Raw genomic sequence first — 14512 nt, forward strand, 5'->3', positions numbered from 1 at the left:
GACCTACTCCGGCCTAACCTCTTCTGGCCAAACCTATTCACGCTGTCCCTGCTTGCAACCTTCTTTCCGGCAAGAATTATGGGCGGTCCAGCACACGTGAACCGCCATCCTAACTTTCTGCAGCCAATGCTTTGGTTAGGTCCGCTCAGGTTTGTTTTAGGTGAAGAAATGTTGCAACTTGTGTAGGTTAGGCTGAAAGATGTTTGGCCAGATGCAGTATGGCGATGCTTATCTTTAGCAAGCTTATTTTGTGGCTGTGGACATCGGACGCTATGGCTTTGAGCACGGGACTTTATAGGCTGTTATGCCCTATAGCGTTTTTACCTACGGAAAGAAATATGAACTAAGTGTGAAATTCTGCAAAGCTGGCCTCCGGCATGCACCCCATAGCCGAGGACCCTGGTAGTGGCTTTTGATGCAAATTCTAGTAATCCTTCTGACACTTTTTTTCCTGCCTAACACATCTTAACGTTTACTGCCTAACACGGTATACCTGCCAATGATACAAGTTACCACAGGCCGCCATCATAGTACCAGTAACATACTATTACGTACGAATCGAACATTTACTTGATTCTCTTATATTAGGGCAATAGTAAAAGAAATGCAAGTACGTAAGTATGCAAGAAAATAAATGTTAGCGTGCGTACGCACTACGCACGCACGCACGCGAACGGGCACTGACTACGCGAACGGGCACTAACGTCAGTGCCCGTCGGGAACGGGCACGCGTACGGGCACTAACGCGAACGGGCACAGGTGCAGAAAAGCTCGCCCATGAACCTCCGGGAGGATTCTGTCCACTACCTTCCGCTGTGGGCTTGAAGGACAGCCTCTGGGCAATTTATAGGCTTGGTAGGCTTGGCCAAGCCTACAACTTGCTTACTTGCCATACTGACAGGAGACTATAATGTCGGCAAGGTAACTGGCTAGTCGCTGATTGTGATCGAGTGGCCAAGCAGACCCAGAATAACATTAACCCAACTATAATGAGTTTACAGAAGAGTCATATGAATACCTTAAATTTTTTTAGGGTCAAGTTGCCCTCCGTCTTCACCAGGACGACGGTGGTGGTGGTGTGCGTGGCCTCCTCCTGCCTCTTCTCCTTGACGCTCGCCTCGATGCCGTTGTTGAACACCCAGCGTCGGTCCAGGGGCAGGTATGGGGCACACTGGAAACATCATTAATATTGTGATTTTCTTTAATCTGACCAGGACATTCTAAACTGTTATGAAACACTGGGTTGTTGAAACTTGACATGCTAGAGTTATTTAACACTGTTTGGACTTGCAACATCGATTAAATAAGGAAAATTTTTCAACTTGGCACTGATATTCCGCACTGGTATTAAGGGGAGCGTCTACTCTAAAATTAAAAATTTCCACTTTTTCGGTTTTTATACTCATTTTAAAGCTGACATTCTGCCCTATCCAACGGTACCACTGCCATCTCTCTACGTTGATTTATGATTTCAGCCTCCTCCTGCCTCTTCTCCTTGACGCTCGCCTCGATGCCGTTGTTGAACACCCAGCGTCGGTCCAGGGGCAGGTAAGGGGCACACTGAAAACAGCATTTATATTGTGATTTTCTTTAATCTGACCATGACATTCTGCACTGTTGTGCAATACTGGGTTGTTGAAACCTGGCTTGCTAGAGTTATTTAACACTGTGTTTAGACTGGCAACATCGATTAAATAAGGAAAATTTTTCAACTTGGCACTGACATTCCGCACTGGTATTAAACATTGAATTGTTGACACTTGACATGCCGGATTTCTTTGATATTATATATTTAGATCATAGACCTAAGGTATTTTACATTGCATTAAACAGGAAAAAGTTCAATACCGGGGTTATAAGTCAAAAATATTTAATTTTTTAAATCAGGTTAAACTTTTCGCAAGTCTTACGCCCATTTGGTTGTTTCCGAGATTTCTGTCGTCCGCTGACAGCCTGACGATGATGGACACCTGATGCTCCCACACCATCGACCAGAAGAGCTCGTCATCTTCAGTCGTTTGCTGTGGGTCTTGCGTTGCTATGAAGCCGCCATCCTGGAGTTCAGGTGCACAGTTATTAAGTCAAATTCATTTACCAAGTGGAATGTCGCTCCAGAAACACAATCGTGAAAAGTTTGCTCCATAGCACAGAAGTATTACGGTATTGTTCCTTATTTTCATTGATCCAATCAGTGCAAGAAAACAATAAGCCAGAATTCTCCTTGCATTTTCAAAATGATAAATTCGTTTTGTTGCATCACGCTTACATCAATTAATTGTAGCATAATCAATCGAATATTCAATTCAGTGCTCACCACGCGCTCGGAATCTTTCTCTATAAATATTGAACTGATGATGGAACTGGTTTACTCAACGACTTTCATTTAAAACGTTTTTAGGATTTCGTTTAATTTTAAATTGCGAACTTTATTTTGAATAAGAAGCAAAATCAAATGATCCACACGCGCAACATTATTCGAGGTTCTCAGTACCATAAAAAAATTATAAGCGAGCTATGCATAAGACGTGCGGATATTTGTAAATTTTTTATGAAATGTTTTGTTACAAATTTACGTATGAAATAAGTTAACTTAAATTTATTACAATTAACTTGGAATATATTAAAATTAATTATATTAAGCAACATGATTATATTCTAAATGAATTAAAACTGACCGTTTCTCAAAAAAATCTTATTCAACGCAGGCAACATCATCAACGAAACTTACGATGTGGGACGCGTTGATGTATTCCCCTGACTTCAATTTGACGCGGTTTTCATCAACTGGTGCATAAGAATTCGCTATTAGATTACTATTTGTTTGATTTATATTTCTAGCATAAACATTTACAGAATCGAAATTAATCTGGCCTTACTATTAAAAAAAGTATATCAGTATGTCTACTTTTTGATAAAGTATATACATGAAGCATATCTTCGAACTGATAATTTTAAATTAATAGCGACAATGTTCCATGGTAGAAAATGTGTCTTATTATCTTATAATTCCCACGAGTAAACAATAAAAATTAAAACGAGTTGCAATGCTTAGAACAACTCTGAAATTTATCGGGCATTATGTATCCTATGGATCACAAAAGTTTAATAATACGGTTAAACTCACATGGAAGAACGTCTGCGTAGCGGTTTTGGAACTGGTTGCAGGGTTTCGAAGCTTCGGTAGTTTTTTTCGTGGGCTTGGGTAGTCTGTTATATTCGTCAATGATCTGCGCAGACATGAATCTGATTTAAGTTATTGACGCTCCAAATGAAACTCTTAACGAAGAATAGCTCGTCGCCAATGTTTTTGAAGTTTTTTATCTACGTTTTTTTGAAGTTTTTGATGTTTGAAGTTTTTGATCAAAATTGAAGGCAATCCATGGGTTTTGGTACAAATTTCGGAATTTGCGTCGAAATTTAAAAAGCTTCAGCTGAAATTCTAAGATATTTCCATGGTTCTTGAAGGATGAACGGTCTCTCAGGTGTATGCAGTACTGATGAAAGTAACACCGAATAATGACGCTGAAAAGTAGTGAAACTAATCACTCAACACTCAAGAATTTCTCGAATCATGTGATACTCACCTCCTTACTCACTCCCGACGACATCACATCAGGGTACTCATCATAGATCGGTGGTGGCTGGGGTGGAGGGGTCAACAAGGGTATCTCATATTGACTACCCGCGTCCGAAGACATCTGCGTGTATCGCTGGTCAGCTAGTGGGATATTGCCTGCAATCTAAGCGTGTAGAGTGAAAACCTTCTGTATCTTGGAATTTAAGGTTTGATGTATACAGTGTGGCCATGAAAACGTCGCTGTAATATTATTAATAACTTCCCCACTCACCCTCTTTCCCACTCAACCTCTTCCCCACTCACCCTCTCCCCCCCCATCCTCTTCCCCACTCACCCTCTTCCTCACTCATCATCTTCCCCACTCACCCTCTTTCCCACTCACCCTCTTCCCCACTCGCCCTCTTCACCACTCACCCTCTTCCCCACTCACCCTCTTCCCCACTCACCCTCTTCCCCACTCACCCTCTTCCTCACTCATCATCTTCCCCATTCACCCTCTTTCCCACTCACCCTCTTTCCCACTCACCCTCTTCCCCACTCACCCTCTTCACCACTCACCCTCTTCCCCACTCACCATCTTAATTAAGCCGAACATAAAGAAAAAGGCACGCAGCAAGAGTGTCCCAAGAGAGTACTACCAGCCTCTTCGGTCTACTCACTTGTTGAATGGCTTCGTGGTCGAGATGGGTGCACAGAGATGTGCATTAATGACTAATAGTTGCTATTTCAATCCTGATTCTGCACATTATGGGCTGTACCCCCACCTTCAGCGCATCGTAGTTTTTGCTGTTTCGTATTTCTCGCTCCCTCGCCACGGCTGGTGGACGCCGACACGAAGAAGTCGTAGGTCTTGCACCCGGTCAGGTCTGGTACTTCGCACTCGTAGCTGTCACCAGGTGTTGTAATTATCTGGTCATCGTCTGCTTCACTTCCGTTACTCGCGAGCTTCCAGCGGATCGTGTACTTGATGATGCCGTTTTCCTCCTCGGGAGCTTGCCACGTCACCAGCACTGATGTGGAGTTGAGAGCTTCGATGTTGAGATCAGTTGGTGCGCTGGGAACTGTAATGAAATCTCAATGTGAATGCTGATAGGAAGTATGGAAAAACAGTCTTCAAGCCAGTCTAACAGGTAAGCCATATTGACCTATAGTTGAAGCAATGTAGGGCAACATGGGGCAGCGCATCCCCTCCTTTTTTTTAAACAAATTTTTATGAAGTTTTATTTGATACGAGGTGGTTCTTTGTTTTGTTTAAAGGTACAACACTAATGAGGAATGTATGATGTGAATTAGACGCCTATAGAGTTATTAAATTTTTAACGAAACACCATTTTGTAAAAAGTGTCCAAATGGGCCCATTGCCCCACCCCTGTGGCAATGGGCCCATGGGCTTGGGGCAAGGCGCCCACCCTTGGTCCCTTTACCACAATTGCGTATTTTTCGTTTAAAAATAATAAACAACACTTTACAGCTGAAAATCAGAAAATTGTAATAAAAATATGACATTCTTTCATTCATTAACAACTCAAAAAAAAATCATATCCTTAACTTTAAAAAAATATACTCTTGGCTTAAAACTTGGCTGACGTGAAGAAAAATATTTCATCGACATAAAAATATATATAAAATTGACTTGAAAAATATATCCTTGTGATAAAAATATCGTCCTTGACATGAAAAAATGTATCATTGGCTAGAAAAAATATATTTAAATGATCAGAAAAAAACTTCGTTCCAGTTTCGTCCATAATCCAGATATTATGTGCAGAGAATTCGTACCTAATCGTGATTTCAGCCAACACCATAAAAATTCTTCAACTTTTGGCAAGGCTAGAATCAATAACTCGATAAGGGGTCATAAATACGCATAACTAGAAACTAAACCTGCTGCCTTGAGGCGACAAATCACAAAATCATGCAATATAAAGTGTAATTTGAAATTCAAAAAGCTAGTCATAGCTTTGAAAAGGTCATTGAGACAAATCTAATGATGTATAACACAAGACTTCACCATGGGCGCTTTACCCCGTGGCACGAGTGGGCCCGTTGCCCCACTAGGTATCGTTTTAATTTATATCGTGACAACATTTTATTTTAAAAGCTAATAATCTAAACTTGATCTCAAAATTATCCCTATAAATATATTACTTTCAAAATATAATTCACAGTAATTTCATAAGCTTCATCTACAGTAATAGAAAACAGTTTTATTTAGCAGTAAAAAAATTTTTGTCTGGGCTTAAACAGTTACTCACAAATAACTTTATAACGCAAACACTTAGCAAAACGTAAATCAGTACACTTCATCCCAGTGAAACTGTCGACCGGCGGTGGAGCACACGGACCAATATCAGCCATACTTAGCGAGAAACCCGCTACGGGCCCATGACCCGCAATGGGCTCGCTGCCCCATGTTACCCTATAATAAATGAGCCTATTATAATTATTCATTTCCAAACAATTTGATGAATTTTGAAAACCCAATTGGATACTTGTAAGTTTTTGTATCGATTTATTAATATTCATTGATATTTCCACCTATACTAAGTTTTCCCATGAAAATTAAGGACCGTTCATTTGTTCAAGATGGTATCTTTTTACAATATTAATTGTATTACAATGCTTGACCTGCAAGTTTTAGCATAAATACTAATAATTATAAAATTCTACAGATTAGCAGAATGTCTCAAAAAATATACATCCGGGTTAAATACTATTTTATGATGATGTGTTCAAATGTCACTTTAGCCTATACAATTCGCATCGGTCCAAGCGTTTCAATTCCATTTTTGTCAAAATACAAAAATTTTCTGACGAACGAATTTACAATATTTGGAACTGCGATGCATAATCCAACGCAAATACATAGTAACAGATCAAGCCCTGACTTAGGAGACCCCCTCGATCATGACAGGACAGAAAAATGTATCAAGGAGGCAGACGAACAACTTGTGTTGCAGGAAATATGTCGTCTTTATTCGCAAGAAGTGAAGTGTTGAGACTGCTTCGATCTTCGCATTGCAAATTTGATCGGGACATTTCTCAGGAAGCCGAGAAATATATTCGATAATGCAACTGCGACCTAATTTCATCCAAATTTGAACATGCACAAATATTTTGATCTAGTCAAGCACAGTAAAACTTTGCAGAGAATAAGTGCTGATAAATAAGTCAGCACAATTAATAAAGAAATCTTTTTTTTTTGTTGATGTGTAACTCGTTAATAATAAAATATGTACCTGCGAATAGTTGTGTTCATCTAACTCATACACAAGTTGCCTCACTTACTCACCATCATCTTGCCTCACAATTTTCCCCACTCACCCTCTTCCCCACTCACCATCTTCCAGCGTTTCACAATAGCTTGGCAGTGAAGGCTCCCCCTTCCCAGCTGCAGTCGCCGCCACAACAGAGAAGGAGTAGTTGCTGTACGGCGTCAAACCAGCGATATTTATCGTCGTAGTCTCGGAATATGCAGAATTAACCTCCAAGGTTACGTGGTTTCCCCACATGACCTGACCGCCGTACACAACTGTGTAGTTGACGACCTCGCATTTAGTGGCAGGTTTGGTCCACTTCAGGGTGACGCTACGACTTGCCACGGACGAAACTTTAGGATGTGATCCCGCTGGCGGTACTAGGTGTAGGAATTCAAGAAAATGTTAACACTTCTCCTAAACTGCCGACCTTCCATCTTGTGTGCATTTTTAATTATCAAACGATGAAAGACAAAATTATTGCTAATTTTCAGTTACTTAAAATTTTCCATTTATTATGAATATAAATTAAGGTTGTTAGTTTTTCAATCAGTATATACCATTGTATGGAAATATATTGAACTATTGCTCACCAGCCTCGCTAGTTTTCTTCTTGGACCGAATTTTGTTTCCAGGTCCAGCGCCTGTTGTGGCCGCCACGGTTACGTTGTACGCATCACAAGCGTTCAGGTTCGTAATTTCTAACCGAGTTTCGGTGACCTTCTGAACTTTTGCCCTGCCTCCCTTGCTCCTCCACCTCACTTGGTAGTCCCCAAGCTGGCCGTTCTCCTGCGTGGGTTTCAGCCACGTCGCTGTGAAGGATGTCGCTGTCACGGCCTCGAAAGTCAAGTTCAGTGGAGCTGAAGGCTCTGGTGTGGCGAAGGAAGATTATTGGAATTGAAAGTTTGATGCGTACAGTGTGATCATAAACAATGTAGCTGTATTATTAATTCATTATTACTAACTTCCTCACTCACCATCTTCCTCACTCACCATCTTCCTAACTCACCATCTTCTAACTCACCATATTCCTCACTCACCATCTTCCTCGCTCACCATCTNATTATGTTTTATCGACGAAGAACAGGAAAAATTACAGATTTAAAACTCAATTTCTTTCGATAAATGCACATCTCGATAATATTTCAGAGATAATGTTAATGAAATCGTAGATATAATTGGATATAATAGTAGATAATTGGTTAAAATCGTAGATAATTGATGAAATCGTAGATAACTATCCCAGTTGGATTTTCAGGTTGATAAGACTTAACTAACAGTTCCGCTAACATGGTAAAATAATTTTTGAATAAGTGTTGTAAATAAACAATTATGATACGAAAACAATAATGTATGGAACGGAAATGCACTAAAAAAACTGTTTGCACACTTTGACTCCGTTGTTTGCATCCGTTGAGGATAACGGATTAGCCACGTTATTGCAGTTACGCAACTATCAAGGCAAGATTAGGGACTTGTCTAATGAAACAAAATAGATGAAGGCAGGTACTGTTTACTCATAATGATTCCTGATATCAATACGCAACAATTTCGCATGTACTAAATACTTTGCACGTTTGTGAAACCACATCTCATAAAAAATATTGATATCAGAAAATTTGCTTGTTGACTGATTAAAACGGACCTCTATTCAATTAATTATTTTCGCTATTAGCTAGGCCTCTAGCGCTTGTATTCTCGTATCATGTCAGTTAGGCCAAATTATCTTTATCATGTCAAATATGTTCAAAATTTTAGTTGTTCCCACTCACCCTAGCATGATTCGGCTCGCACTAGGGTGGCTGCATTAGCGAGTTGATAACTGATAGTTCTAAGTATGTTGATTACTTAGTCCCTCAGTCATAACGCTCCAACTCTAAACTCGGCACACTGGGCGAAAGCAGTGTAAATTTCAGCGGCAGCGTCTGGCAGCGTAGTGACGTGGCCGAAGGTGCGCGAGAATAGTGAAGTATGAGCTGCACATTAATTGTGCATGGATTTTTTTAGTTACGTCTAGGCAAACATTTACATTGCTATGTATTTAAATTCTCTCTATTTCCCGAGTTATCGCAAAATTTCTCATCTTCACTGCAGACAGCGGCTTATTTTTCACTAATAGATAAACAGTTCGCTGCCGACAGGAAAAATTCAGTGCACTGCGAACAGTGTTATCTGTTCGCAACAAGTGACATCGATCTGTTCACTTATCGAATGATTTCCGAAAAAATAATCACATGGTTACTTTGGGAGGCAGCTGAGAGCTTTCTCTTCTCTTAGCTAGGCCCAACTGGCCGCGCTCATTTCCCCAAAACAGAAGGGGAGGAAGGAACGGATATATACAACGAGAGTGAAGGAATTCGCCTGCTGCGCTCAACCGCATGAGGCTCAACCCAATTCCCTCCCTACCTCCCAATTGTTTTGGCATTTTCCTCCCCTACCTCAATCGTCTTCTGTGTTATTATCTCAGCCGGTTATCGTTGCCTCAACAACGCTGCCGAGGGATGTATGTGGTACGGTATCGCCGTACCAAATTGTCACGGCATATACTGTGCGCTGTAAAAATACCGTCAAAAGTTTAGCAATAAAGACATACAAAAAATTCTAGCTACAAATTATATTTTACAGTCGCATTCACGGACTTTCGAAGTCCGCGATACGCTATCAAAGCAGAACTGCGTGTATAGACTCGAGACAACAGTGAGCATTGTGTAACTGAGGACAACGGTGGAACGGATGAGTGGGGTAGGTGAGGGTTGAGGAGTGATTTACTGCTGTATAGGCTGATGGCAGTGTCAGAGTGTGGTGTGTCCCCTCGTCCCCTCACCTACCTACTATAACTATTCATAACTGTATAGTTATTAGCTGCAATGTATAGTTATTGGATGCACTGTATAGTTACACGCATCTTCGTATTATTATATAAATTTGTTGAAGGACTGACTGACGGGTATCATGCATTAATAGATATTGTAACATAGCAATGTTAACTAATTTATAATTTGTAACATTGAAATATCAACGTTATTTGTATATGTACTCATGAATTCATGAAGAACACCATCGTTAATATCGCTCCCAATATTTTTACTAGTTGCAAACGGATTATTTTGTAATGATTTTATTTATTTAATTAGAAGCTCTTCCAAAAACATCAATCAATCGCAATTTCCTAACCATAACCACAGACTACACAGGAATTCGAGCGGGAAGGATGTCTCTTCCCCTCTCAAAGCTCACCCTCATCACATTCCCTACCCACCCAAATTGTAAACAATCATCTTTGTTTTAAACCTAACAGCCGACCACAGTGTGAGGCTGTGAGATTTATGCCACTACCACTCCGACAATCTTACTACTCAACGGAAATGAGCATCGGATCAACATTTCTGCTAAATTAGAAATTCGAGTGATTTAACATGATGGATTTCCAACTTAGATTGTATTACCCTTTTCTTGTGCTAGAGATTTTTTTTTTACTAGAGATTGAAAATTTGCATATCGACATGAACGCTCCATTGATTGCATTGTTGTTTGAATTGTGTTGTTTATGCATTCGTATGCTTCATATTTTGAAACGCAATTAAGATTGTTTCTCCGTAATCATCGTAACGCAAGCCATTTATTTACGACCAGCATAACAATATTTACATATTATTGACTATGCATGCAAACATGTATTGTCAGTCTTGGCCTTTTAAAAGTCACACCAGCACCAGACAAGCACTTTGAAAGCTGAGTGGACTGCAAAGTGTGTGGGGGGGAGGGAGAATGTTTACCGCGGACCCACAGAAGATTTATTACCATAGAACAGACCTTCCTTTCCTGCAAAGTACGACAACGGAGGGGCAAATCTCGATTAAATCTACGGAAAATTCACGGACCTGTTGTTAAAAACGAATATAACTACCACCAGAAAAATGATTCAGAAATGCTTGGTATAGCGATCAATGAAGAATAACGAGTTAAACAAACTGGTATCGCGTAAATGTTAGAAAAGTCGCTCGTTTTACGATCCTCATGGTTGAAAATTTTCGTTAGCGATAACACTGGTAATACAAAGTTTACATAATTTATCTTTATGTCCACAGATTGAAAATAATTAGCCAGGATAGCATTCCAAATTTCATATTTTTATCTTATTTATGAGGGGAGTTATCTGTCGAATTCATAGTTAATAATCTCCATAGACGACTACCGCGGCTGAGCGCCTTGATGCATAGTCTTAAGGTTAAAGTTAGGTTAGGATTAGGGTGTTAGGTTTGTTGTGTTTGTTTCCATTTATGCATCGTTAGTTATATTTACTTTCAACTGTTTATTTATTGAAAATCCTTGGTCTGGAAAAGCTGATTGAAGAACGATCACGTGCTAAGTGTCGGGGAGACTTAAGTTTGTGAAGAAATAGAATGTGTCCCCAACAATATATTAGGTGCAGAAACGAAATTATTGAATTTTAAATAAAAAATGATACTTTTTTGACGAGAAAATAACCCGGAAAGCACATATTTCAAGCAGGACATGGTAAAGATTAGTAGGAAGCAGGTCATAGTAAAGATTAGTAAGATTAGTTGGAAGCTCAATGCCGACTCCCGTAAACCCAACTCGTGTGAACGTGTGCTTACTCGACTGCTCGCTGTGCTTGGGAGCCGCCGAGCCGCTGTGCTTGGGAGCCGCCGAGCCGCTGCGCTTTAGAGATGCTTTACCTTTACAGACTACGTCGACGTGGCTTTAGAGTTTAGATAAATGAGGCGATTTGAGAATATTGTCAATATTATATAACACACTTAATCGATCCATACAATTTATACTTAATGATACAATAATTAGTCTGAATTGATCGCAATATTTCCAACACAGCCAGTTGGCGTATACGCAAAATTCGTAATAAATTTACTCAATATCTCATGTGAACATAAAAATTTGGATTCGCTGTCATCTTTTGAGAAACTATTTTTTGCGACAAAAATTTTCCATTGTTCTGCGGACAATTTATATCAGAAGCAGTGTGATACATGCCCAGTGGCTTCACTTTGGTTTGGAAAATTTGTGAACACCTTGCTTCTATCTGTCAGTTTTACTCGTACCTACTGAATTCACGCTAAATTTTAGCTAAATTTTCTTAACAGAATTTAATCGTAAATGCTAAGCACACAGAACGTTTCGTCTCAGAACGCCGAACGAACGCCAGAACGCCAAGCACAAGTCATGCTTTCGTCTTAATCTCGAATGACCTGCAACCCAAAAACACCTCTCTACGTTGGATAAATTACAGTGGCAAATACCTTCGTGCATTGTGCAGTTTGGGCAAACGGTTATCGGTGGCTCACAAGAGATTTGTCTGCAATGTGTCATAGATGTTTCAGACCCTACAAATCTTCGATGATTCATCGATGACTCCCACCTATACTCGCCACTTTTTCGATTTATTGGTGTTTTATTGTCGATTTTCGGCAGATCTGGCCACCCACCGTTACGCCACCTATAATCTACTATCGCCACCTATTATCATCGGTGCTCCACCCTTAATTTTTATTTGGGAATTGCATCATATTCAGCAACTAATAATTTATCCGCTGAGCTCAATTTGATATTTCATTGATAGACCATCTCATAGGTTGATTTATTTAAAACACGTCTGTTTTCCTCCTAAATATCATTTAACATCTGGAATTTGTTTTGCCTTTCTTGACGTTAGATTCATATAAACGTGTTACATTCTTTATCTTTAAAGAATTCTTCACCTCAGAGCAGCATATTTCTTTTCTTTATTCTGACAAAGAAGGAAAAATGACATCTCCTAAATGAAACAATTTTTAGAATTGATTTCATAACTTTATTGAACGTTGACACATGTTTAAACACTTAAATACTGGAATGGACAATGGGAACGCTTTTGTTTGCTCCTTTGGTCCAATTCAAAAAATATTTCAATGAATTACGTTATCCTAGCTTTGTCGTGATCGTCTGGCCACAAAATAATTAAATCAACTCGTAGCTTGATAGACGATTAGTTTGCATTGCTTTCAATCATTCTACTTATATGCACTAATTGCAAAACAACATTCATAACCAATTACTAACATTACAATTAGTACAACTTTAACATAACAATAACTAGCACAACACTTTCGTAGAGGCCATAACTGTCAGTCATATTATCTCAACCGTTCATGTAAGAAGAGACATGTTTAGCGTGATTTTCATGCTCAGACCGGCACATGCAACAAAATGATTACACTATTTGACGACGTGAGCATGGGTGAATGGCCCTGATCAACTAATTACATAAACTCGAGAATTTATTCGAGCTGCCATTTACGCCTGACAACTCATCCATTCTCGTCTGTATCTTCCAATCTACAGCATAGATATAGGTGAGTCACATCGTGCTCCAGTGCAATATTTAACCATTCAATGACAAATGTGATGGATTAATAACAGAACTGACCAATTAGTCATTGTTTTTCATATCTTACGTAATTACCATTGCCAAATAAATTTAATGTGCTTAATAATATTAGCTGTAAAGTCTCATGTGTGCCATTACTTGTCTGATTTAATATCACAAAATGTATTATTTGGATATCATCTATTGTTTTTACTTTCTAGGTTTCAAAAGAGATACCGAACTCACTCGGCTCAATTATTTAAATGTAACCGCCTTTTGAGTTGAGGGAATAAGTGATGACAAACATAATTTCTGAGAGAGGAAATTTGCCGAGAGATGCACAGTACAAACTGTTGCTAGTTGTGGCTTTGATAGAGAATGTATTGAAAATTAAATATTTTAAAACGATTCAAAATTATATTAGAGAGGGCAAAATATCTATTCCTAAAAATTCTCGCCTCTACGTAAGGAAACTATTTAAGGTAACACATCGAATAAGAATTGAAACGCCGCAGCAAATGAACAATTGGCTAAAAAACATTTAGTTGAACATACTGACGAAATTGAAAACTCCAATCCACCTGCTGCTACGTGTGATGATTACGACGAAATGTTTTGATTTTTGATTGGGTCAATGAATGTAATAAAATCAAAACATAAATCGTTGCTGAAATTACAAATTCTTTCTGGATATTTTCTCCATAAATATTGTAGGATTATGACGAATTTGCTTTAGGAAGTCGACGTTTGTCCTTACAAACAGTGATAGCTGAAAACCTAGGTATTTCTATGTCATATGTAAATAGATTGCGTTGGGTAGGAAAATTAGAATCAAAATTTGAAAATTTTGCCCACGTCTCACTCCCCCTCTATGAACTTAGAAAACAGAGAATGCATACAAACTTGTTCTAACATCACCTCGACCTAGCCGCCGAGTACATCACCTGTAAAAATTTACATATATATTGATGGCAAATTAAGCATTGAAAGAAAATTGGTTTTATTTATGTTCATTTGCAATTTAATTATATTTTCAAAAAATTCACAAATTCTATTTTGATTTTATAACTCTTATTCAAGTGATTCATATGTCCCTATCGATTATTACCGATATTTCCATAATGCGTTCAATAAAAGCTTCGGGCAACATTTCTATTATCGGAATTTCCTCCTTCGCAGTTCCAGCACCCACCGCGCCTCCGCCAACAAACTTAAAAAGAAACAGAAAAACTTCTTCTATTAAGGGTCGCCAACTCCACCTGTCCAGGAGCTACAGCAACCTGCCGCACTGTA

The 14512-nt window shown here is 39.1% G+C and overlaps 1 protein-coding gene across 1 annotated transcript; it reads right to left on the bottom strand.

Annotated features, from left to right (window-relative positions):
* Nucleotides 1-1018: 1018 nt before the first annotated feature.
* LOC108671347 (receptor-type tyrosine-protein phosphatase delta-like) lies at nucleotides 1019-7893 on the bottom strand (the record flags this gene model as incomplete). The annotated part of the gene is made up of 10 exons (XM_047883105.1): nucleotides 7875-7893; nucleotides 7428-7703; nucleotides 6918-7214; nucleotides 4342-4638; nucleotides 3585-3733; nucleotides 3125-3227; nucleotides 2729-2784; nucleotides 1911-2054; nucleotides 1487-1560; nucleotides 1019-1097 (listed from the first exon to the last, which is right to left on the bottom strand). Coding segments are annotated over exons 1-10 (1494 nt in total), but the record flags the coding sequence as incomplete, so codon positions are not given.
* Nucleotides 7894-14512: the final 6619 nt, after the last annotated feature.

This window comes from Hyalella azteca, unplaced genomic scaffold (genome assembly GCF_000764305.2).
Source record: "Hyalella azteca isolate HAZT.00-mixed unplaced genomic scaffold, Hazt_2.0.2 contig12019, whole genome shotgun sequence".
Taxonomy (NCBI): Eukaryota; Metazoa; Arthropoda; class Malacostraca; order Amphipoda; family Hyalellidae; genus Hyalella; species Hyalella azteca.